At 35.5% G+C, this 25,008-nt stretch overlaps 1 protein-coding gene across 4 annotated transcripts in view; it reads left to right on the forward strand.

Moving 5' to 3' along the window:
• FUT8 (fucosyltransferase 8 (alpha (1,6) fucosyltransferase)) overlaps window positions 1-25,008 on the forward strand; it is a 248,246-nt gene that overhangs the window by 178,581 nt on the left and 44,657 nt on the right. For all 4 annotated transcript variants that reach the window (XM_008582682.1, XM_008582683.1, XM_008582684.1 and 1 more), the window contains one exon: window positions 18,065-18,302. In XM_008582682.1, the coding sequence (XP_008580904.1) occupies window positions 18,065-18,302 (238 nt within the window). The remainder of the gene's footprint in view (window positions 1-18,064; window positions 18,303-25,008) is intronic.

Genomic DNA, 25,008 nt, shown 5'->3' on the forward strand with positions numbered 1-25,008 from the left:
ATATATATATATATATATATATATATATATATATAAATATAAATATAAATATATTATGACCAAGTGGGATTTATTTCAGGAATGCAAGGCTGGTTAACTATTTAAAATCAGTTAATGTAATCTACCATATTAACAGTTTAAAGAAGAAAAACCACATGATTGTATCATGATCAGTGAAGAAAAAGCAATTTGACAAAATCCAACACCCATTCATGATAAAAACACTCAGCAAACTAGGAAAAAAGGGACATTCTTCAGTCTGATAAAGAACATTTGTAAACAAATTACAGGTAACATCACACTTAATGGTGAAAGACTAAATGCTTTCTCCCTATAACTGGCATGAGGCAAGAATGTCCTTTCTCACAACTCCTGTTCAGCATCATAGTGGAAGTTCTATCCAGTGCAATAGGCAGGACAAAAAAATAAATGGCATAAATACTAGAAAGAAAGAAAACTGTGTTTGTCTGTATAGAAAAATCCAAAATAATCTACCAAAACAACAAAAAATTTTCTAGAATTCATTAGTGAATTTAGGAAAGTCACAGGGTACAGGATCAACACACACAAATTAATTGTATTTCTACATCCTAGTAATACACAATAGAAACCAAAATTTTAAAGCACAGTGCCATTTACACTTGCTCCAAAAAATAAAAATGCAGTATTTGGAAAAATTGCTTATGAAATGCTGATGAAAGAAATCAAAGGAGACCTAAATGAATGAATGAACATACTGAGCAGGACAGTGTAGGGACATGCCCCAGGGAGGCTGCTCATAGTACTCAGACTGGATCAGCCAAAGCCTGTGCATAGGTGGGACAGGAGGGCAGGGATCAGCCATTAGGAGTTTGCAAATGGGACAGAGAGGATGGAGAAGGTCAGGGGTGCATGCATCTCTTTCTGGCAGAGATGCCTGCACACTTCCTTGGTGTGTACCTTCGCTTGGTAATAAAGCCCTGTTGTTTTTCTCTGTCCCTCTTTTCCTTTCCTTTTGCTGGTGCCATTAAAAATTCTTTATTCTTGGACTAAGAACCTGGATATGCTGCTCAGTAACAATACTGTGTTTCTGAATTGGAAGACTCAATGTAAAAAAGATATCAGTTCTTCCCAAATTGTTCAATAGGTTTAACAAAATTTCTATCAAAATCCCAGCAAGTCTTTCTCTCTCTCTCTCTCTCTCTCTCTCTCTCTATATATATATATATATATATATATACTTTATATATTTATATAAAGTATTTTGAAAAACAAAGTTGGAGAAATTATACTCTTCAGTTTTAATACTCATTATTACAGTAATCAAGATAGTGTGGTATTGGAGGAGGGTTAGAAACATGGATCACTGGAACAGAGTCCAACTTGATTTTTTTTTTTAACTGAGGCGAAATTTACATAAAATTAGCCATTTTGAAATGAACAATTCAGTGGTATTTAGTGCATTCACAAGGTTGTGCAACCACCACCACTAGTTCTAAAACATTTCATCAGCTTAAAAGAAAACCCCATGCCCGCTAAGCAGTTGCTCCCCATTCCTTCCATTCCTTAGTGCCTAGAAACCACCAGTTTGCATTCTCTATGGATTTACCTATTCTGAATGAAATTATTTAATATGTGTCCTTTTCTATCTGGCTTCTTACCATAGTGTTTTCAAGTTTCATCCATGTTGTAGCATGTAGTAGTATAGTCATGCACTGCATAATGACATTTTGTTTGACAATGGACTGCATGTGTGACAGAGGTCCCACAAGATTATAATGGCTGTACCATATAGCCTAGGTGTGTAGCAGGCTATATCATACTTTGTGTAAGTACACTCCATGGTGTTCTCACAACGAAATCACCTTACGACGCATTTCTCAATGTGTCCCCATTATTAAGCAACACACGACTCTACTTCATTCTTTTTTATGGCTGAATAACTTTCCATTGTATGTATATAGCACAATTTGTTCATCTGCTCATTTGCTCGTAAACATTTGGGCTGTTTCCACCTTTTTCTATTTGCGAATAGTACAGCTATGGACATGCCTCTCCGTGTATTTGTTTGACTACCAGTTTTCAGTTCTTCTGCGCATTTACCTAAGGAGTGCCCAGTTGATTTTTGAGAAAGGTGCAAAAATAAATAGTATTGGAACTGGATATCCCATAGGCAAAACATTAACGTTGGCCTAAACCTTATGCAAAATTAACTCAAAAATGGATAATACATTTGACACATAAAATAAATGTAACATGTAAAACTATAAACTTTTAGAGGAAAACATTGAAATAAATTTTTGTGACCTGGGCTAAATGTTCTTAAGCATGATACCCAAAGAATGACCAATTAAAAAAAAATAAATAAATTGAACTTATCAAAATTTAAAACTTTTGATCTGTGAAAGAGAATGAAAAGACAAGTCATAGAATGGGAGAAAATCTTTACAAAATCACATATCCAACAAAGGTCTTGTATCCAGAATGTACTAAGAACTCTGTAATATTAATTGTAAGAAAAAATCCAATTTAAAAAATAGACAAAAGTTTGAGCAGACAACTTAACAAAAGAGGTATATATATGACAATATACATATAAAAGCACATGAAAAAGTGTTCAAAATCATTAGCCACTAGGGAAATGCAACTTAAAAATATGATGAGATACAACTACACATCTATCAGAATGGCTAAAATAAAAAATACCAAGAATGTGTTGGGAAAATAGAATAGCTTGGTCAGGGCCCTTGCCTCGGGTCCAGTTGGGTGTGGTTTTAGCATGTCCATTGTAAGCAAATTGTGTGTGCGTATGTGTGTGTTTGTGTGCGGAGTTAGTGCGCATGGGTGCCAATGTGTCTTTTGAGTTTTGTTGCTATTCTTGTGTTCTTCAGAAAGAGAGAGAGGGAGAGAGAGAGAAGAGAGAGAGAGAGAGAGTCTTTGGTGAGGCAGGCTGGCGGGCGTTTACCTCAGGCGTCTGCCCAGCGCAGCCATGCTTTCCAACCTATGGCTCCAAGGAGCTTTTGGCCAGTTACCTAGCTCATAGACCTGCATGAAGGGGTCTGGTGGCCCAGCCTGATGTATGACGGTTTTGTGACCCAGTCTGTGAATGGGCTTGAGGGGTCTGTGGGCTCCAGACCCAGCCTTAGCTCAACAATTGGGCCAGTCAGTGAAGGATTACCAGCAGGTAAAAGAGCACCACAACCGGCATAGTCATGGAGCCCGACAATTGGCGATGTGGGCAGAATTCCAACATTAGCCACCACACTAGCCCCACACTGGGTGATGTCGACAGGATTCCAGAAATTAGCCTTAGCCGTAGTGCCACAATGTGGAACACCTGTTCTTTCATGCATTACTTGTGGGAATGTAAAATGGTACTTGGGTGATGTCGACAGGATTCCAGAAATTAGCCTTAGCCATAGTGCCACAATGTGGAACACCTGTTCTTTCATGCATTACTTGTGGGAATGTAAAATGGTACAACCATTCTAGGAAATGGTAGTTTCCTATAAAGTTAAACATACCCTTACTATATGATCCAGCAATCACATCCCTGTATATTTATCTTGAGAAATTAAAACTCATGTCTATACAGAAACCTCTAAATTTATGTATATAGCAACTTAATTTTTAATAACCAAAACCTGGAAACAATTCAAGTGTTCTCCAATGGTTTAATAAACTGTGGTACAATCCACATGGTAGAATACTACTACTCAGTAATAATAGAAACCTCTAAATTTATGTATATAGCAACTTAATTTTTAATAACCAAAACCTGGAAACAATTCAAGTGTCCTCCAATGGTTTAATAAACTGTGGTACAATCCACATGGTAGAATACTACTACTCAGTAATAAAAAAACAATGAACTACTGATATACACAGCTTGGATGGATCTCAAGAGTATTATGCTGAGTGACAAAAAGACAATTTCAGAAAGTTAAATACTGTTGGATTCCATTTACAGTACTCTTAAAATGACTAAATTATAGTGATGGTGAACAGATAACAGTTTCCAGGGATTAAGGTTTGGGGAAAGGGTGTCACTTGCAAAAGGGAAATACTGGTTGAAGCTCTGTTCCTGTGCAAAGGCTGCTGCAGATGTTTTGTTTTAAATAAAAGTAAGAGTAAGTTGCACTGTTTTGCTGGCTTTTCCAAAGTACCATTCTTCTGGATAGTACTGGTAATTATAGCACTTGTCTACTCACTAGCTTTAAAATCAAACCAACAGTGATTAAACTAAATGTCAAAGGTGTAACTTTTGTTAATATACTGTGGTTAAGTAATATGTTTTCATTGGGGAAAGCTTTGTGGAAGGCACATGGTAGCTGTACTGCTTTTGCAATTTATTATGGGTTTTAAATTATTTCAAAATAAAAATAAATACAGTGTTAAAGATTTTGAAGAATAAATAAAATGAATCAGAGCACTGTTAACTGAGGTAATTTGAGAAAAGTGATCTTAAGAGGTTTTTTTTTTTTTTTTCCTTAAAAAAAAAAAATCTCTGAGGATTCCAAAGAAATTCATGCTCAACTAACAGTGGATTCTCAGTGTATGGCTAGCTGCATGGAAAAATGATATAAAGCCTCTGGAGAAGAAGTAGCCAGATTTGCCATCAAGCCATTGATGGGCTTGCCTTTATTCCTCTCCTTTCCCCCCTTCTACCCTCTTTTTCTTTCTCCCATCCCCCTTCCCTTTCCTCCTTTTCTTTCTTCCTCTTTTTCCTCCCCTCAGTCCTTCCTCCCTATTTCCTTTTTTTCTGTCTTACTTCATCTCTCCTGTTTCCTTCCCCCCCCCCTTTTTTTCTTTTACTTTTTAAAAGAGTACCTACCATATCATCCCGTATTTTGCTTTTGAGGAAAAAGAACCTAATAAATAATGTTAAGGAAAATGTTCATGGAGGGCCTTTCTGAAATTCAGTCTTAATTTTGTAAGCACACTGTTTTTTAACCTCACCAGTTCAACTAGATCTGACACCTGGGAATCAGGCTATCAGTTTATGGAAAAAAGTTGAGGTGCTTGAGGAGATACATCTTCTATGCCTTTATATAGGATTGGCTGAATCTGGCTCTGCATGTAACTTAACTCTTCTCTATCCTTGGAGGGAGTTTCACTTGCATTATATTCTTGAATGAGAGAATTAAACTGGATGTGTCTCATTCATTTTCTGCCTTTCCTCTGTGGCCCTTGTGGTAGCAGAGGTTTGTTCTGGTGTCCAAGTCTCTTGAATTGGAATTGGGTATTTTCTGGAGACCACCTAGAACACTCAGAGATGACAGAATACTGTCTCGAAGACCCTCAGCAGAAGAAATGCCCCACATTTATTTGTTGTTTTCTTTGGATTTGTAAAATTTCCATCTTTTAAAAATGACTTTAAAACATTCCATAGAGACTTCTAGGCAAAAAGCAAAAGTTTTAAAAACGTATTTAAGGTAAGTCAGTTGTTGCTTTACTTAGCAAAATAAGCTTTCCTCTTCTATAACTATAGTAACTATCTGCCTTTGCTTTAGTCTGTCAGTATAACAGTCTATAAACTATGTATCTTGATATCTTTTCTCCATTAAGTTTCCACACTGAACTTTTACATAATATCCACAGGGAAATTTTTTTCCTGAAGCACTGGGTAGCCTATTTGGGCCTGAGCTGTTGTGTGTTGCCCTTTCTACTTGCAACAGATTATTCTTTGCTAGAGGGGTGGAAAGTAAACCTCCATACTCTTAACTTTGCTATGGAAATATTCTTGTTTAATATGTTAAGAGGCAATAATTTCCAGTCTTGGCTTTTAAAAATGAGAAAGCTTTTTAACTTTCTCTTTCATGGTTATTAACTGTGTACAGACTTTTCATTTTAATTACCACTATGCAGTACTTCAATTCTTTTATTTGCTTCATTACCTTTTCTGCTTTGGTTTTGAAAATAATTTTGGAGAAATAAAATCAGATTGTTTTCAATACAATGAAATGCTTTCACCACACTATTCATGAATCTTTTTTTCATTACCAACACAAAACTAGATATTGTAAATCTTTTTAAACAAACAAATTAAAAACTGCGTAGTCTTGTTATTAGAGCAGACAAAGAACACAGTAAAATTTAACTTACCTGGTCTGACCAGTTTCTTTGGTTTTTACAGAGCTCTTTCCTTGGAGATCGGAACTATCTACTACTTAACTCCTCCCAAAAGAAGGAATGTTCTTAGGAGATGGAAGAGATCCCCTGGGGTTCTTATTTTCTTTTTTTTTTTTTTTGGTTATGACTTTCTTTTTTTTTTGGTTATGAATATTCATGAGATACAAAGCTGATTGTCACCCCTTGTGCCTGTGATGTGAGGGCCAGATTCATACTGGCAGCATACCCATCACCAGAAATTGCTTTTGTACCCCATGTCCCCCACCCAATTATCCCCAACCTCCCTCCTCCTCCCTCTTTCCTCCCCACTTCACTTTGTAGCCCAAGAAATGTTCTCTCCCTCTGCAAGTCCAACACACTACTGTGGTCTTTCTTTCCTTCCTTCTTTCTCTCTTAGCTCCCACATATAAGTGAGTGCATGCAGCATTTATCCCTCTGTGCTTTGCTTATTTCACTCAATACAAGTTTCTCCAGGCTCATCCATGTTGTTACCAATGGGAGTATTTCATTCTTTTTTATGGCAGAGTAGTACTCCATGGTGTATATATACCACAGTTTCCTTATCCAGTCATCCATTGATGGACACTGAGGTTGGTTCCATATCTTGGCCATAGTAAACAGAGCTGCGATGAACATGGGGAGAGCAGGTATCCCTTCGACATGATGATTTCCATTCCTCTGGGTATATACCCGGAAGTGGGATTGCTGGATCATATGGAAGATCTATCTGTAGTTTTTTGAGAAACCTCCATATTGTTTTCCATAATGGTTGTACTAATTTACAGTCCCACCAACAGGGTAGGAGTGTTCCCCTCTCTCCATAACCTTGCCAGCATTTGTTATTCATTGTCTTTTTGATTATAGCCAGTCTAACTTGGATGAGGTGGTATCTCAATGTAGTTTTAATTTGCATTTCCCTGATGACTAGTGATGTTGAGCATTTTTTCATGTACCTGTTGGCCATTTGTATGTCTTGCTTTGAAAAATGTCTATTCAGCTCCTTTACCCATTTTTAAATCCATATCCTACACAAGTGGCCAGATAGTGTTCTGAACCTGTACTCCTTGCTGTATCTTATGTTGAAGACATCATGGGGGAATAGATAAGGACCCTGGACAATGGATCAAGAGACCTGAATTCTTAATTCTGGCTTGCCTATTAATTTCTTTTTGTGGCTGTGGGCTTGACATTCCTTTTGTCTCTGTAGATGTAATTCAGTCGAACTGATTATTGAGCATTTACTCTTGGCAAGAGATGCCTGGAGATATTATGTCCAGTTTGTATTTACTAAATGTTTTCATTTGTTGTTGATTTAGGCTTTTTCTGCAATGTTTTTGTTCTGTAGTAACTGGGCAGATAAGTGAAAGAAATTACATTGTGGCTGGAAAATTTGTAGTCTGAAGAGGCTGTTACTTGTCTGTAGGGAAAATCTTTCTAAATATTTATTGCAAAAGTTGTGATTTAATTTAAAAGCCACAAAATCAGTACTATTTGTAATATTACATTATTAATTCACAATTACTGTTAATTTACTAAGTGGAGACAGTGGAACCCTCAAAATCCTAATACTGTCTAAGTAATATAACAATGCCTGTGATTTACTAGTTGATTCAAAATTATTCTTTTGTAGCAAAGTAGAAATTAACCTTGTGTCCTAATTTTAAATATGTCCGATAGTAACTATTTTCATATCTTAACCAAAGTAAAAGACTAAAATATTTTAGCATTATGACGATGCCCTCACTAAATTAGTAATTATTTATTTTTAAGGATTGCTGCTTCTTTTAATATACCATCCTGGTTAGAGGCATACTGAGAAGTATAGTTCCAAATGTTGATTCATAGGGTGTGAGAGCAAATACAGATTTCAGTTTTGTTGAGACAGGGTCATTCTTGGGAACTAACATGTCAGAAGAAATGCCTCAGACAGTGTAAAAATAATAATTGAAGAAAAGAAAAAGGGAGCTGAGCAAAGAACTCTATCATATCTTAAGTCCTTATTTCTTGATTTATATGTACTGTGGTGATAGCTTTGCTGATGAATTATAACTACAAAAATGTTACATGACATTATTTGCTTATAAGGGTCCATGACTGGGCCACCTTGTAGCTCTAAATGCAAAAAAAAAAAAAAAAAAAAAAAAAATTGCATTTATCCAGTGTGAAATAATGTTTCTTGAGATTATGAGGAAAAATGAGATGGTATATTTGAATTAATTTTGAGTGTATACAATCGTATTTAGCCTCATAGTATCTCTGAGAAGGAAGGGTGGGTGAGCAGAGAGAGGTAATTTTTGTCTCAATTTTAAATTAACAAATGGAAACAAACTCACACAATTGAGTTCATAGCATAGCCTTCACTGAAGCACAGTCATATATTAAACCTCTCTATCCAAAACTCTTTCATTAGAGCATGTTGTCTCAAGTAATTTTGACAAATTTACTTTGTTTTTCTAAAATTTGAATAGTAATTGTCATCATTGCAAGGAGCTAGAATGTGTCTGCCAATTGATGAGTCTGACTGTAAGACCCCATATATAAAACTCTCACATTATAAACATAATTTATGGAATTTATAATTTATCTTTGGTCTTCAAATTATTCTAAACAACAAGGACTCCCACTGAATAATGAAAAGAAGTACATTTTCTTAGCATTTTATAAACACAATAAATTATATCTTTCAAGTTTTAGCTTAAATGCAGTTTTATTCATAACCCTTCCAGTCCAACTGAAAGTGATTTTTCCACTTTTATTCCTTAATTCCTTATTTATCAGAGTCTTAGAACATTTTAGTTATCTACTACTATAGTTATTCGTGTATATGATTTCTTATTTTATTGAATATCTCCCATGGTTTATTGCACATATTAGGTGCTTAAAAAATATTTCTTGAATGAACAAAAGTTGACCTGTACTTGTTCAGTGAGTGGTACTCAAGGCAGAAAGAGAGCTCTTCTGGGAAGATGGCAGACTAGAGGAGCCCAGGGTACAGTCCTCTTGCAGTAGAAGATCAAAACAGGACCATCGCCACTGCCGCCACAATCGCCAGAGCTATTAGCTGGTCCAAGAACCATCTACCATCTTCTTGCAGAGCAGTTTCCACACAGCATCAGTCACATGGGAAGCCAGCTGCCACCAAGAACATGATAGCACTGTTGGAGGCCACTGCAGTTGCCACTGCCACAACACAGGAAGCCCACTGCTGCCATGGACACTGTAGCCCCATTGGAATTTTGCTGCAACCACTACAGACACTGTGGCTCCAGGAGAAGTTGATGCAGTTGCTGCTGTACAAGAAACCTGCCTCCTCCACAGACACCATATAGCCCCACAGGACGCCACTACAGCCACCATTGCTGCCAGTGCTGCTGTCAGATGAGCAGACATCAATGCAGAGATGCCAGAAACATGAGAAAACAAGAAAATATGACACCACCAACTGAATATAATAATTCTCAAGTACCAGACCCAATAGAGTAGGAAACCAGTGAAATGACTGGAAAGGAATTCCAAGCAACAATTTTAAGGAAACTCAATGAAGTACAAGAAGAATCAGTTAGATAACACAATGAAATGAGAAAAACTATTCAAGATTTGAAAGAGGAAATTTACAAAGGGATTAATACATTTAAAAAGAATGTAGCAGAAATCATGGAAATGAAGGATTCATTCAACAAAATAAAAAACAAAACCGAGAGCTTAGGTAGCAGCTAGAACAAGCAGAAAAAATAATTTCTGATCTTGAAGCCAGTCTTTTTGAAATAACTAAGGCAGACAAAAAAAGAAAAAGAAAAAATCTAAGAGAGCTAGCAGAAATCCTTACATGCCCAAACATCTGAATCATGGGTGTACCAGAAGAGGAGGAGAAAGGAAAGGTATTGAAAACATATTCAACAAAATAATAGAAGAAACCTGTCCATGTATAGGGAGAGACAGGGACCTTCAGATACTGGAGGCTTAAAGATCCCCAAACAGATTCAACCCAAAAAGATTCTCTCTGAGATACATTATAGTCAACTGGCAAAGCTCAAAGACAAAGAGAGAATCCTAAAAGCAGCAAGTGAAAAGCATCAAGTCACCTATAAGGGAACCCCCATTAGACTAACAGCAGACTTCTCAACAGAAACTCTACAGGCCAGAAGAAAATGGGATGATATATTCAAAATACTAAAAGAGAAAAACTAACAGTCAAGAATACTATACCCAGCAAGGCTATTTATTCTTCAGAAATGAAGGAGAAATACTGTGTTTCCTAGAGAAGCAAAAACTGCAGAAGTTCACCATCATGACCAGCCCTGCAAGAAATCTTCAAGGGAGTCCTGAATCTGGAATCCAAAAAAACAGTAACCACTACCATGAATAAACAAGAAAGAACAAAACCCACTGGTAGAACAAAAATGCAAATGAGGAGACAGAAACTAAATCTTACCACCTCAAAAAACCAACAAACACTGAATATAAATGATAAGAGGGGAAGAATGGAACAAAAGATATTTAAACCATCCAAGTGAAAATCAATAAAATGCCAGGAGTAAGATAATACGTTTCAATAACAACCCTAAATGTGAATGAATTAAACACTCCACTGAAATGACACAGACTGTCTGATTGGATTAAAAAGCTAGGCTCAACTATATGCTGTCTGTAAGAGACTCACCTCACCTGTGAAGACACACTCAGACAAATAGTGAAGTAATGAAAAAACATATACCATGCAAATGGAAACCAAAACAAACAAGAATAGCTATTCTTATATCAGTTAAGTGTACTTTAAAACGAAAACCATAAAAAGAGACACAGAAGGCAATGATATAATGATAAAGCATGAATAAACAAGAAAGAACAAAACCCACTGGTAGAACAAAAATGCAAATGAGAAGGAGACAGAAACTAAATCTTACCACCTCAAAAAACCAACAAACACTGAATATAAATGATAAGAGGGGAAGAAAGGAACAAAAGATATTTAAACCATCCAAGTGAAAGTCAATAAAATGCCAGGAGTAAGATAATACGTTTCAATAACAACCCTAAATGTGAATGAATTAAACACTCCACTGAAATGACACAGACTGTCTGATTGGATTAAAAAGCTAGGCTCAACTATATGCTGTCTGTAAGAGACTCACCTCACCTGTGAAGACACACTCAGACAAATAGTGAAGTAATGAAAAAACATATACCATGCAAATGGAAACCAAAACAAACAAGAATAGCTATTCTTATATCAGATAAAGTGTACTTTAAAACGAAAACCATAAAAAGAGACACAGAAGGCAATGATATAATGATAAAGGGATCTATCTAGCAAGAAGATATAACAATCATAAATATATATGCACCCAACCCCAGAGAATCCAGCTATATAAAGCAAACACTATTAGACCTAAAGAAAGAGATAGACCCCACTATGATAATAACTGGAGACCTGAATATCCCTCTCTCAACATTGGACAGATCATCCAGGCAATAAATCAACAGAGAAACACAGGATTTAAACAACACAGTAGATCAATCGGACTTGGCAGATATCTGAAGAACATTTCATCCAACCACAGAATATACATTTTTCTCATCAGCACATGGAATGTTCTCTAAGATAGACCACTTGTGAGGTCATAAGTCAAGTCTCAACAAATTTTAAAAAATTAAATCATTTCAAGTATCTTTTCAGATGGCAACAGATTAAAACGAGAAATAAATAACGAGTGAAACTTTGGAAACTGTACAAACACATAGAAATTGAACAATATGCTCCTGAACAACATATGGGTCAAAGAAGAAATTAAACAGGAAATCAAAAAGTTTCTTGAAACCAGTGAAAATATAGACATCATACCAAAGCAAAACCTGTGGATACAACAAAAGCAGTATGAGAGTGAAGTTTGCTGCAATAAACGCTTATGTCAAAGGAAAAATTTCAAATAAACAACCTAATGGTACACCTTATATGTCAACAAATTTGAAAACCTGGAGGAAATGAGTAAATTTCTGGACATATAGAACTACCAGGACTAAACCTAGAACAAAAAACCTCTCTAATAGACCAATAACAAGTAACGTGATTGAAGCAGTAATCAGCAGTCTTCCAATAAAGAAAAGCCCAGGGACTGGATAACTTTATGCTGAATTCTACCAAACCTTTAAAGAGGAATTAATACCAATTCTCTTCAAACTATTCCAAAAAATTGAAACAGAAGCCATTCTCCCTAACTCATTCTACAAGGCCAGTATCTTCCTTATACCAAAACCAGACAAAGATACAACAAAAGAAGAGAACTACAGGCCAATATCTTTGATGAACATGGACACAAAATCCTCAACAAAATATTAGCAAACAGAATATAGTAACACATCAAAGAAATTATACTCCATGGTCAAGTGGGATTCATCCCAGGGAGGCCGGGATGGTTCAACATTTGCAAGTCAATAAATGTGACACACCACATCAACAAAATCAAGAACAAAAGCCATATGATTATCTCAGTAGACACAGAAAAAGCATTTGACAAAATTCAACATCCTTTCATGATAAAGACTCTCAGCAAATTAGTTAAAGACAGAAAGTATCTCAACACAATAAAAGCCACATATGACAAACCCATCACTAATATCATCCTGAATGGAAAAAAGCTTTCGACTTAAGAACAGGATCAAGACAAGGTTGCCCACTCTCACCACTCCTATTAAGCATAGTATTGGAAGTACTAGCCAGAACTATCAGGCAAGAGAAAAAAATAAAGGGCATCCACATTGGAAAAGATGAAGTCAAACTGTCTCTATTTGCAGATTTTGTGATCCTATATGTAGGAAAACCTAAAGACTCTACAAAAACCTCTTAGAGCTGGTAAATGATTTGAGTAAAGTTGCAGGATACAAAATCAACGTGAAAATCAGTAGCATTTTTATACTCTAGTGACAGACTAGCAGAAAAACAAATCAAGCCCGTTTACAGTAGTCACCAAAAAATATAAGATACCTAGGAATCAGTTTAACGAAGGAAGTGAAAGATCTTTACAATGAGAACTACAAATCTCTACTGAAAGAAATTAAAGAGGACATAAAAAGATGGAAGGGCATTCCACATTCTTGGATTGGAAGAATTAACATTGTGAAAATGTCCATACTACCCAAAGCAATCTACAGATTCAGGGCAATCCTCATCAAAATACCAATGACATTCTTCACAGAAATAGAGCAAACAATCCTAACAATCATATGAAACAACAAAAGACCCAAAATACCCAAAGCACTCCTGAGCAAAAAGATAAAGCCAGAGGCAATACACTGTCTGACTTCAAATTATACCACAAAGCTATAGTAACCAAAACAGTATGGTACTGGCATAAAAACAGATGCACAGCCAATAGAACAGAATAGAGAACCCAGAAAGCAACCCACATTCTTACTGCCAAGTGATCTTTGACAAAGTCACCAAGAACATACATTGGGGAAAAGACTACCTCTTCAATAAATGGTGCTGGCAAAAGTAGACATCCATATGTAGAATAAGGAAACTAGACCTGTACCTCTTGCCATATACCAGTATCAACTCAAAATGGTTTAAGGACATATATAAGACATACATAAAACTACTAAAAGAAAATATAGGGGTAATACTTCAGGAAGTAGGACTGGGCAAAGACTTTATGAACAAGACCCCAAAAACACAGAGAAGAAAAAAATAAACAAATGGGATTACATGAAGCTAAAAAGCTTCTGTACAGCAAAAGAAACAGTTAACAGAGTGAAAAGACAACCTACAGAATGGGAGAAAGTGTTTGCAATCTGTGCATCTGACAAGGTATTAATATCCAGAATATACAAGGAACTCAAACAACTTAACAGGAGAAAAGACAAGTAACCTGATTTAAAAATGCACAAAGGAGCTGAGTAGGCATTTCTCAAAGGGAAATATACAGACAGCCAGCAGACACATGAAGAACTGCTCAACATCACTAAGCATCAGGGAAATGCAAATCAAAACCACATTGAGTTATCATCTTACCCCAGTTAGACTGGCTATTATCAAAAAGACAGAATAACAAACGTTGGTGAGGACGCAGAGAAAGGGGAACTCTCCTACACTGTTGGTGGGACTGTAAATTAGTGCAGCTATTATGGAAAACAGTATTGAGCTTCTCAAACAACTACAGATAGAACTGCACTATGATCCAGCAATCCCACTGTGGAGTATATTCCCAAAGGAATGGAAATCATCATGTTGAAGTGATACCTGCACTCCCATGTTCTTTGCCACCCTATTTACCATAGCTAGGATATGGAACCAACCTAAATGTCCATTGATGGATGACTGGATAAGGAAAATGTAGTATATATACACAATGGAATACTACTCAGCCATAAAAAAGAATGAAATTCTGCCATTCGCAGCATGGGGCGGGGGGGGAGTTGCAAGGAATTGGTAAAGGGCCGCAAAAAAATGATTACTGTGTATGTTGTTGAATATGTTAATTATTCCTATTTGAGCATCACATATTTAAAACAGGTCTTAATATTCAACTATGTACCCCATAGATATGTACAATTAATTATGTTTCAAAAAAAAAAAAGAATGAATGAATATTAAATAGGCAGAAGGAGGGAGACATGACTGAGACTCTCCCCCAGGGAACTTGTGGAGGCGTTTTCAGTCTGTACTCTCTCATCTTCTACTCCCAAATAAGAAGTACATTACTTCCTACTGAGACTCTTTGTGCTGGAGTGTATTATGGGGGGTGTGTGTGTGTGTGTGTGTGTGTGTGGTGAATGGATATGTGGATAAGTGGAGGGAATATTGTAAAAGGGGAAGGAGGGAAAGATTGATAAGAATCACAATAACCAAAACATTATGCCTGCTGTCTTGCATAACTGGTAGAGAGATATATCTATATATATCTATCTATATATATATATATATATGGAAGTGAGTGTGTTAGGCAAACTGGAAACAATTGGAAAACAGATTATATCATCAGAAATAAAAAGTATTAGCATGATTTAAATAAGGCTTCTTTTTAGTAATGAGGCCCTTCTACATATTCTTGCTTGTGGTTGAGACACATGTTCAAGCCTTTTGCAGGCATCAAGTAGAAAGTATAAAACTAGTGTCAGTGGTTATTAACAAAGGCGATTTGGTAAGAAATTTGAAGATTACAAAACTATGGCTCTGTTTCTCCTTTATAGACTCCCATATATCTTTTTATGTTTATTGCTACTCTGTAACAATCGTGGATAACAAAAATTTAGCTCAGATTAGAGGTTTCTTATAAAGTTCCTTTCCATCAGAATAAATCCCTGTCCATCTCAGAGTTTTTTTTTTTTTTTTTTTTAAAGTCCTCTCCATTTACCTTAGAAATATCTACTTGTTTTTTCCCAGTATTTATTCTGGTGAGCCTAATCTTGTGTTAGGAAGAAATATACCTTTCCTATTTCTCACTGTCCTCTGCTTTTTTCTAGACCTTTTATGAGCAAGATCTTTTGAATATTCCAGACTCAAATATTATTATGACAAAAAATTGAACTGTGGCTATGCATTTTTTCAGTGTTTTATTTACTGTTATCATTCTAAACAGTGATTCATTTTCTCTTATGGCGCTCTGCCTTGGAGTCTTCCATTGATTACTTTATATATGTAGACCTTTCTTATTTCAAAACCAAGCATAATGGGGTTACCCCCCCTTTCTTTGTGGTGCCTATGACATAATGTAAACAATTAATATTCAAGGTACTTCAAAAAGTTCTTGGAAAAATAGAACTGAAAGATAACTACAAATCTTTCCACGAACTTTTTGAAGTACCCTGATATTCTCTTTTCCACTTGATTTGAGGCGCACTAAATGTTATGAATAAGCCTCTTTCATAAATTGACCTTTCCTTTCTCTTAGGTCTCAGCTCTTATGCTCAAAGCATTGGGTTGTAACTAAATTCTTCTATTAAAACCCACAGTAAATGTGCTTCTTAAATGAAGATGTCTTTTTTAAAAGAAATCTATAGCTTTCAAACTAAATGCAAGATGCTTCAAACATTATGTTCCCTTACTCTTTTTTTCCTTAAAAAAATATAAAGGCTAACTAACTTAAGGTGGAATAATAGTGGAAACTGGGCATGGGGTATATGGGAACTCTCTGTACTGCCTTTGAAATAATTTAGTACATATATGTGTCCTAAAAGAAAAAACTTATTGAAAAACATATGAAGAACATTTTCTTTTTTGGCCACATGAATTTTAAAGATATTCAAATACTATATTTCTCACAAAATGTCAGTGTCACTTATCTGCCCTCTTGATAGACTACTGAGTCAATAATAAAGTTTTGGATCAATTTGAGAACATTATTTATTCCCAGGATTCTTGTATAATATCATACAGAAATTAAATAATGTAGGTCTCCCATACCCAGATGACTGCACACTCCTGTTCCTCTCAAATCTTTTGTGTCTATAGTAACAAGAATAGGAGTGCTTGTTGCCTTAGGAATCAGTTCATAGTCTCAAGTGAAAAGAATCAGCAACTCTAATATTTGATTGTGAAAACAATATTGACTAAATCTTGCTGAATTTTATCAGGGCTCTCTTGGATTCATAAGGGCTCTAACTTTTCCTGAGGTTCTTGATGATACTGTTTCTGCTTTAATCTAAAAAAGACCAGCTTGCCCTGACACATTTGAATGTGAAAGGTACCTCTTCTGAATATAGCTTGTATCACATTTTCCCTTCTCAGCTTTTCCTTCAGAATAATTTTATAGCCTCACCGTCTTAGCTCATGTTTCTAGTGCTCTCCTTGACAGAACAGGTGATATACTGGAAAATAGTTTTAGATTTGGGGTTTGATGACTGCTTTATTCAAAGCTCATATAAATTGAGAACTGTTACCTTACGTCTTGCTATGTGGAAAAAAAAGATTCTGTTCGTAGAAGCACCCATCCTCACTCTTCCCTTGAAGACAAAACAGCCTAGAAAACTTCTCAGTCTAAAGAGTCCCTGTCAAAACAAATTGTTATATGAGGGACTAAGATGCCTAGGGATATTTAGTAACAGCTCATACAAATTAGAGCAGAATTGAAACTTTAGAATGGAAAAAAAAAATTCTCATATTAGTTAACCATTTGCTAACTATCTTATGGCAAAGCATATAAATAGAAAAATGGATCTCCTGATTAAAAATGGTATAACACATTCTCAGGATAGCAAGTATAGAACTTGTTCTACGTTTGATTGTGAAAATTGCTGTTAGCAATCATAAGGGATGGTTCAAAAAAAAAATTTTTTTTTTCCGTGACGGATATTTTGTAATTGTTGAATTCAGATATCCCTTTCACTCAGTGGCTTTTACTTCATGATGAAAAAAATAGATTTTGTTTGTAACATGTAGAACTCTGGAGATAGACGAAATTAATAGATACGTTATAGTTTTTCCTTTAAGATAATTTGAGTTTTATCACAGAAGGTAAGATCAGAACGCTGAAGTGCTGTTGGAGTAAATGAACTGTTTTGCTTCTTTAATAAATATCTCAGTGTGTGCAACTTTGAGTTCAGAGATGATCACATTTGCATGTTCTGAGTGATAGAGAAGTGAAAGAAATGTTGGAGTAAATGAACTGTTTTGCTTCTTTAATAAAACAACTTTGAGTTCAGAGATGATCACATTTGCATGTTCTGAGTGATAGAGAAGTGAAAGAAATTTTTTTAGAATGTGACCACTTAATTTCATGTTTGTTTAGTGATGTTTCCAAAGTAACTGTTCTTTTTCACTGCCATCTCCATGAACTTGCACATAAAATTTTCACTGGATTATTTGATCCAAAAAAAGCTGGATTCGTTGCTTAATATGAAATATACTGACTCAGTCCTGGCTTATTATGTGATTTTTGATACTTGTCACCTGTAAAGAGAAGTTGAGCTCTCAGTAGAGTTTATCTTCACTTTTGTTTCTCTTTCTCCCTGACAGAATCCTAAGGACTGCAGCAAAGCCAAGAAGCTGGTATGTAATATCAACAAAGGCTGTGGCTATGGCTGTCAACTCCATCATGTGGTTTACTGTTTCATGATTGCATATGGCACCCAGCGAACACTCATCTTGGAATCTCAGAATTGGCGCTATGCTACTGGTGGTTGGGAGACTGTGTTTAGACCTGTAAGTGAGACATGTACGGACAGATCTGGCATCTCCACTGGTCACTGGTCAGGTAAGGAATCTGCACAGCATGTCAGATCTCTGGGTTGAACCACTGCATGACAATATTATCAGATTTCTAGTACAACTTTATGGATCGTAGTCCTCTTTTGCTCTGGATCCATGATTGCTATGCATTATCCAGATAAAATCTAGAACAGTATTTTATTTTTAAAGTATTTTATGATCTATTTCATTTTTTATCTGGATCTCTAGTACATTTATATCTGGATTTAGCAAAATCACTGGTTTTTTTCAAGAAGCATAATTTAATCTTTTAATAATAATGATGATGATATACCTTTGACTTTTTATGGTGCTTTTACATTATTGAACTCATTTGATCCTTATCATTATTGTATAAAGTAGACTAGTGGTTCTCAAATGTTAGCATGCATAAGAATTACCTGGAGGGCCTGTTTAAACACCAATTTCTGATACAGAAGATCTGGGGTGGAGCCTGAGAATTTGCATTTCTGACAAAATTTCCAGATCTAGCAACCATACTTTGAGAACTGCTGAGGTCGACTGTGCAGATAACTGTATCTTCATCTTATAGTTGAGGACAATGAAGCCTTATTTGTTTATGCGATTTTGATTTTATTCAAGAAACATTTGATGAAAAGTAATGTAACTAAGGTACTATGTTAGGCATTATAAGGCGATATAAAGATCAATAAGAAATTTCCCTTCTCCCCAAGGAAGTAGTTATAGAGGGGCTAGATTATAGATGGGGTTTCTTACTACTAGTCTAGTGCTCTTCTATCCATAATCATGATCTTTAAACAAGACCTAAAGTTGGGCTACATTTGTTAAAATCCTGGCTTTATCATTTTCTAATCTTGGGCAAGTTACTTAATATAGGCTTTAGTTTCATTATGAGTAAAACAAGGAATAATAACTTACCTCATTCAATTGTTGGTTGGATTAAATGAAATAATATACGTGATGTACTTAGCAGGGTAGCTGATATGTATATGAGCCCTGGTAATTGTCAGCTACTATTAATAGCCTTTATTCTTTGAGCAAATATATAATGAGTGCCTATAGTGTGGCAGATACTGAACTAAGTGATTAGGATAAATGCTAAGCAATACAATACACTGTCTTTGCACTCACATCTTGTGCGAAGTCAAACATTTTTCAAAAAGCTAAGGCATTTCAGTTAATATTATTTATCACAGGATTGAACACCTTTTTTCACAAGTTACAGTGCTAGATGTGAAATAGAGAGCTATTTTATTGGCAGAGAAGTAACTTGAATTTTTTTGTTTCTTTGCCTCCTTTGGAAAAAGTTAAGTAATACCTGACTCTTTGCAGAAGTGTCATGAAACTTAATGGGTAATTTCTATAAAATACTTTGAGTTGCTCTATAAAATGTCCCATATGGATTAAAAATATCTTCTTATAATGTGATTTTTGTTTTCTGTAGGGAGATTTAGAAGACTTATTCCATATATCAACATATTTTTTTCATTGTAGCTCACTTTATATTTTAAAGTGAAACTCTTAATCTAGAACTTACCTGAACTTTAGTTTTGAGGTTACATCTTCCACTGATCTGGTCTGTAGTTTACAGCTAGTTCCAACAGATTAGATATAAAGGTTAGGAAGATACTAAATTTGTCAGTCAGGAAAAGCAATTCTGCCAGGCTCACTGTGGCATTTTTCATATTGTGGACTTAGTCCAGTTTAAACCTCTTGGATTGTGGAAATGTATGGCCGAAGTAGGACAGGTTCTTAGGTTTCACTGTTTCTAGGGAGAGGCAACTTTTTGGGTGGCAGTCAGTTAATAAGAAAGTGAAAAGTTGCTCTCACTAAACTTATTAGATTTAGTATATTGTTGGGCCCTGCCTATATGCTACAAGTGTTATTTGGATTGTTTGATTTTTAATCCTTCCTTGTACATTTAGTAGTCTGTAGTGGCAACCATAGGATATGAAGATTAAAAATGGCTTAAATTTCAAACATTCAGAACTTCTTAATGTTACAGCTAAACAGGATCTGGAAATCATCCTTCCTTTATTCATCTGGAATGTAAGGCCTAGTAGAGGCTATGTTTATCCAGGGTTATACAGCTTATAAATGACAGGACTCTGATTAGCACATTCACTAATACTATCTCCAGTCTAAGTCCTTCCTGGTAAACTTATGCCGAGCACTTACTCTAGCAGAATAATGATTACAGGCATAGAAACTGCCTGGAATGTCAAGGAACTAAGCAAAATAATTTTGATCTATACTCCTTCCTTTCTCTATCCTGTAACTTGTTCCAAACCTTTCATATAGCCTAAAATATTGAAGAGTTATCAATTGTATTTTCTTCTTAGTCATCTGCAGTTCCTGATTAAAGAAGTCATTCTATCATGTCAGCACAGAATTACAATTTTAACTAAACAGATCTTTTTTATCATTACAGGTATCGTATAAAATCATATATTTTTCTTCATGCTAATGAATTGAGCCATGCCTATTGGACACTTTTAATTAATTAAACTAGTGATTATTTTTAATGTGCTTGCAGAACTGATCATAAGTAAAATAATTTAGATACTAATCTTATATTCAAAAGAAGAGATTTATGTTTGAGCTTAGAATATTTTTGTTTTTATAAAAAGTTGGGTTGCTGTCCATTTCTGTTTCTGCTTATATACATTATTTATAAACATACCTTTTGGACAAACTAATTAACATGTTTCCAAGAATTAAAGGAAACAGCAAACTCTAATAACCTCTTTGACATTAATCCTTTAATTAGCTGTAAATCAGCTACATATGTTATTGTTCTGGCTTGTACAAAGAATCTCAGGATATTTCCCTTGGCTCCACCGCCATAAAATTATTATTGTTCATACACACTTGACATGATGTGCCTGCAGGTGGCATTTAGTGATTCCTGTTCAAATCTGTCACTAGTACAGGAACGAGTATGCACATCTAGTCATTTCAATAGCTACATCATATCTTGTAGGTTGACTTCTATTTTTCTCCTGCATTATTTTATGTTTTTGTATGAAACCATATCCTTTGTAATAAGTAATTTGGTTAAGTGAAGGAAAATATTAAAGATTATCCTTCTAGTTAAAAATAATCAAACTCTTTCCCACCTGCAGATATGATGTCTACTCCAAATACTTGTATGTTCTAAAATTGCTGATAAAATGATCAATTTTTTTTGTACCACAGATGTTTCCTAAACCTGAACTAACTTTATAAGTATGTCTGATTCTTCCACCTAAATTCCTTATAATTCAAAATGGGAATTGTGCCTTCATGTTAATGGTTTGAAGTATCTTTCAACAATTATTGATTTGTTTTTTGAAATATATTGACTGTTTTAGGCTATGTATGATGACTAGCTTCCAAAATGCTTTTCTAGGTGACATAAATACCCTTGAATAGATTTAGTGATAGCAAACCCCAACCATTTAAACTCAATTCTTCACTGTTTTTTCCCTTATAAAAATTGAAAATTTATTCAGATTAATAGTTAAACTACTTTAGCTGTTTTGCCTTTCCTTCTCTTGCATTTTTCCCACTGTCTTAGTAAATATATAATTAATTTAACTGAATTACTTAATATGACAAATCTAATTGGAAAACTTTCTTTGTGAATGAAAATAATGACTAGTGAGAAATGGTGTTTATAAATATGATGAAGTTTGATGCCTTAGAGGTGCCTGGTTTAAGTGTATGTTTAGGTAGATGGCAATTTACTATATTTATATTTACTTATCTGCCAGAGACCAGCTCCGCAGGATTCATTGAACCTGAATAGGTGGTGTGGATAGGATGAGGAAAAAAGAAGAAGGCGGACCACAAGTGTCTAGTGCAAGTGTGGACAACAACCACAAGAATCTTGCTTTATTTATATTTTTTTACTTAACATTTCACACGATGATTTATTTTTTTATTTTTTTATTTTTTTTTAATTTTTTAATTTTTTAATTTTTCCTTTTTGTCTTTTTTCATGACCGGCAACGGATCGCAACCCTCAGTGTCGCGCCCGTACCGGGCCGGGACCAGCCACGGGATCGCAACCCTTGGTGTTGCTCCCGCCTCTCGCTCAGCCACTGAGCGGCCGGTCTGTATGTGGGATCCGAACCCTCGGCGGGAGCGCCACTGCGCTTCCCAATCGGCGCACTATAGCAGTGCACCACCGGGCCGGCCCACGATGATTTATTTTTTAATTTCATCTCTGTAGAAAAAGAAAAATCAGAAAGTTCCAAAGCACTCATGCTGTGATAAAAACATCTACTCATGCATCAATAGTTCACCCCAAAGCCTGTGGCTTGTGGCCAGAAAACTATACAATAGCAGCATGTTTGGCTTTAAAGAGCATCAGACTTTTAGTTTGAACTATAATTCTTAACCTTCTTAGCTTACAATTTAACCCTTTTTTAATCTTACTTATACTTACTATACTTGATTTTAATAGCATTGATTAGTTATGTTTGACAATTGTTTATACTCTATATAATCATTTTAATTTATAATCAAAGTCACAATATTTATAACATGATTTTTTATCATAAAACTTAACTATAAATCTCTGTTAAATTTTATGTTATTGATACAAATTTTATGTTACAACTGATTTAAACAAAACCTGTTAATATCAAAATTTATGTTTTTCTACTGTCTAACTTATTCATCTTTGTAACAAAACTTCTCATCTCCCTGCCAAGAGACTCTGGGAACAGCACAGGGGACAAAGTGAAAAGTTAAATGACCCTTCTTAAGTTTGTTAAAATACACTGCGTCATTCTTATTATTACTATGGAATGACATGTTCTTGGTGAGTCAAGTGAAGCAGTGGGAGTGGAGAGGGAACAAAGAAATCTAACTGATTAATGATCAAATAATTGTGAACACCACTGCACTTGGACCCACCACCTCAATGGGGGATGTGGATGGAAGTCCAACATAATAACTTCATTCCACACATGCAAGAGAATGACCACAGCCACAATGGGTCCATGCACACATCACTAACAAGAAAGATCAGTAACAAAATTAAATCGAGCCAACCCATACCGGGAACATTCATCAAAAACACCTTTAGTACTGACGATGCCCTTTAAATAAACCAGTTAATTTTGATGTATTTTAACATGTCCTTTGAGAAACTCCAGGGAATTTCCCAAAGCCATTCTAAGCCAAAAGGTTAGGCTATTTAATTCTGGGAAGCCTTGTCAAGCAACCAAAGGTGAACAAACAAGAAATTCCACAGAGCCGTGCCACATACATGGAACCCCCCCTTGTAGCCTGCAGAACAAGGGGTATCACTCCTCAGGCTCCCATGCCATTCCCTATAGTAGGATGGTTCACGGCACTTACCCAAACTGGATGAAAGAAGTCTGTGTTGTCTCATTTATAGTTACAAAATATGTGAATAGAGAAGCTCTGTCCACAGTATAGCTTTGCCCCTTGTGAGTGTACATTCTTGCACACAATCATAGATGTTTATTTCCATATCTATCCTACAAGGGCTTCTCAAATTGAGTTATGAGTAAACTTGGGTAAAATGAATCAGAGATTTGCAAACTACAGGGATAAAGGTGGTATGTTTTTTTGGACTATCAATTTTATTTACTGAATAGGTAAGCTAAATCATTTTCAAATAATAAAACAAACAGGATGTATAAAGGTGTATAGTGAAGATTTGATAAAATATAAACTTTAGCCCTTTGATTTGGGCCAGACTTCATAATCTCAGTATTAAGAGTTTACCCTCCTCTGCTATTAGATTCATTTTGGTGAAAAACTTAACAAAGCACCATTTTATATCTGAGTTTTTTTAGCTGTTTATCTTATCCTGAAGGAGACTTCAAATGGCAGCAGGGCCTCTGTCATCTGGGTTATTATATACACAGTGCCAAGCACTTGACCAGAGCACATTAAATGCAATAAAAGAAACAAATAAAACCTTCCTCTCCCACATCCCAGTCTAAATCTCAAAACATTACCTTTCAAGCTGTGAGGCACTTTTACTAAATTGTAGATTTTTTTTTTGTTGTTGTTGTTGTTAAATTTTTATTTTGTCAATATACACTGTATATGATTATTATGGCCCATCACCGACACCTCCCTCCCTCCTCCCTCTCTCCCCTCCCCCCCAAGAATGTCCTTTCCGTTTGCTTGTTGTAACAACTAAAAATATGGAACGCTTCACGAATTTGCGTGTCATCCTTGCGCAGGGGCCATGCTAATCTTCTCTGTATCGTTCCAATTTTAGTATATGTGCTGCCGAAGTGAGCACTAGATTTTGTTTTTTTTAAAAAATAGTCTATTGCTAAGAATTAATCTTTTTAGCAATATATTCTGCCCTTTTTAGACAAGATTCTGGCAGAATGAGTTCGGAGATAAAAAGAGGTGATTTAGGAAGAAGCAGTGCATAATTAGCAAGAAAGTCACTGTGGATTGGGAACAATGTCATCAGAAAACTTTTGAAAAAAAATCCTGAAATCTATTTAGAACGTATCCAAGGTTGCTAGAGCTAGAGATAGAATCCAGGTGCTCTTATTTCCTATGGAATGTCTGGGCCACATAGCTTTAATAACTGTCTCAGAAATTATCAGTGTTTTTGTAAATACTGATATACATTTTTTTTTTTTTTTTGTCTTTTCGTGTCCGGCAACGGATGGCAACCCTCAGTGTCGCGCCCGTACTGGACCGGGACCGGCAACGGGATCGCAACCCTCAGTGTTGCGCCCGCA

The sequence above is a fragment of the Galeopterus variegatus genome, unplaced genomic scaffold (assembly GCF_000696425.1).
Source record: "Galeopterus variegatus unplaced genomic scaffold, G_variegatus-3.0.2 Scaffold2695, whole genome shotgun sequence".
NCBI classification, from domain to species: domain Eukaryota; kingdom Metazoa; phylum Chordata; class Mammalia; order Dermoptera; family Cynocephalidae; genus Galeopterus; species Galeopterus variegatus.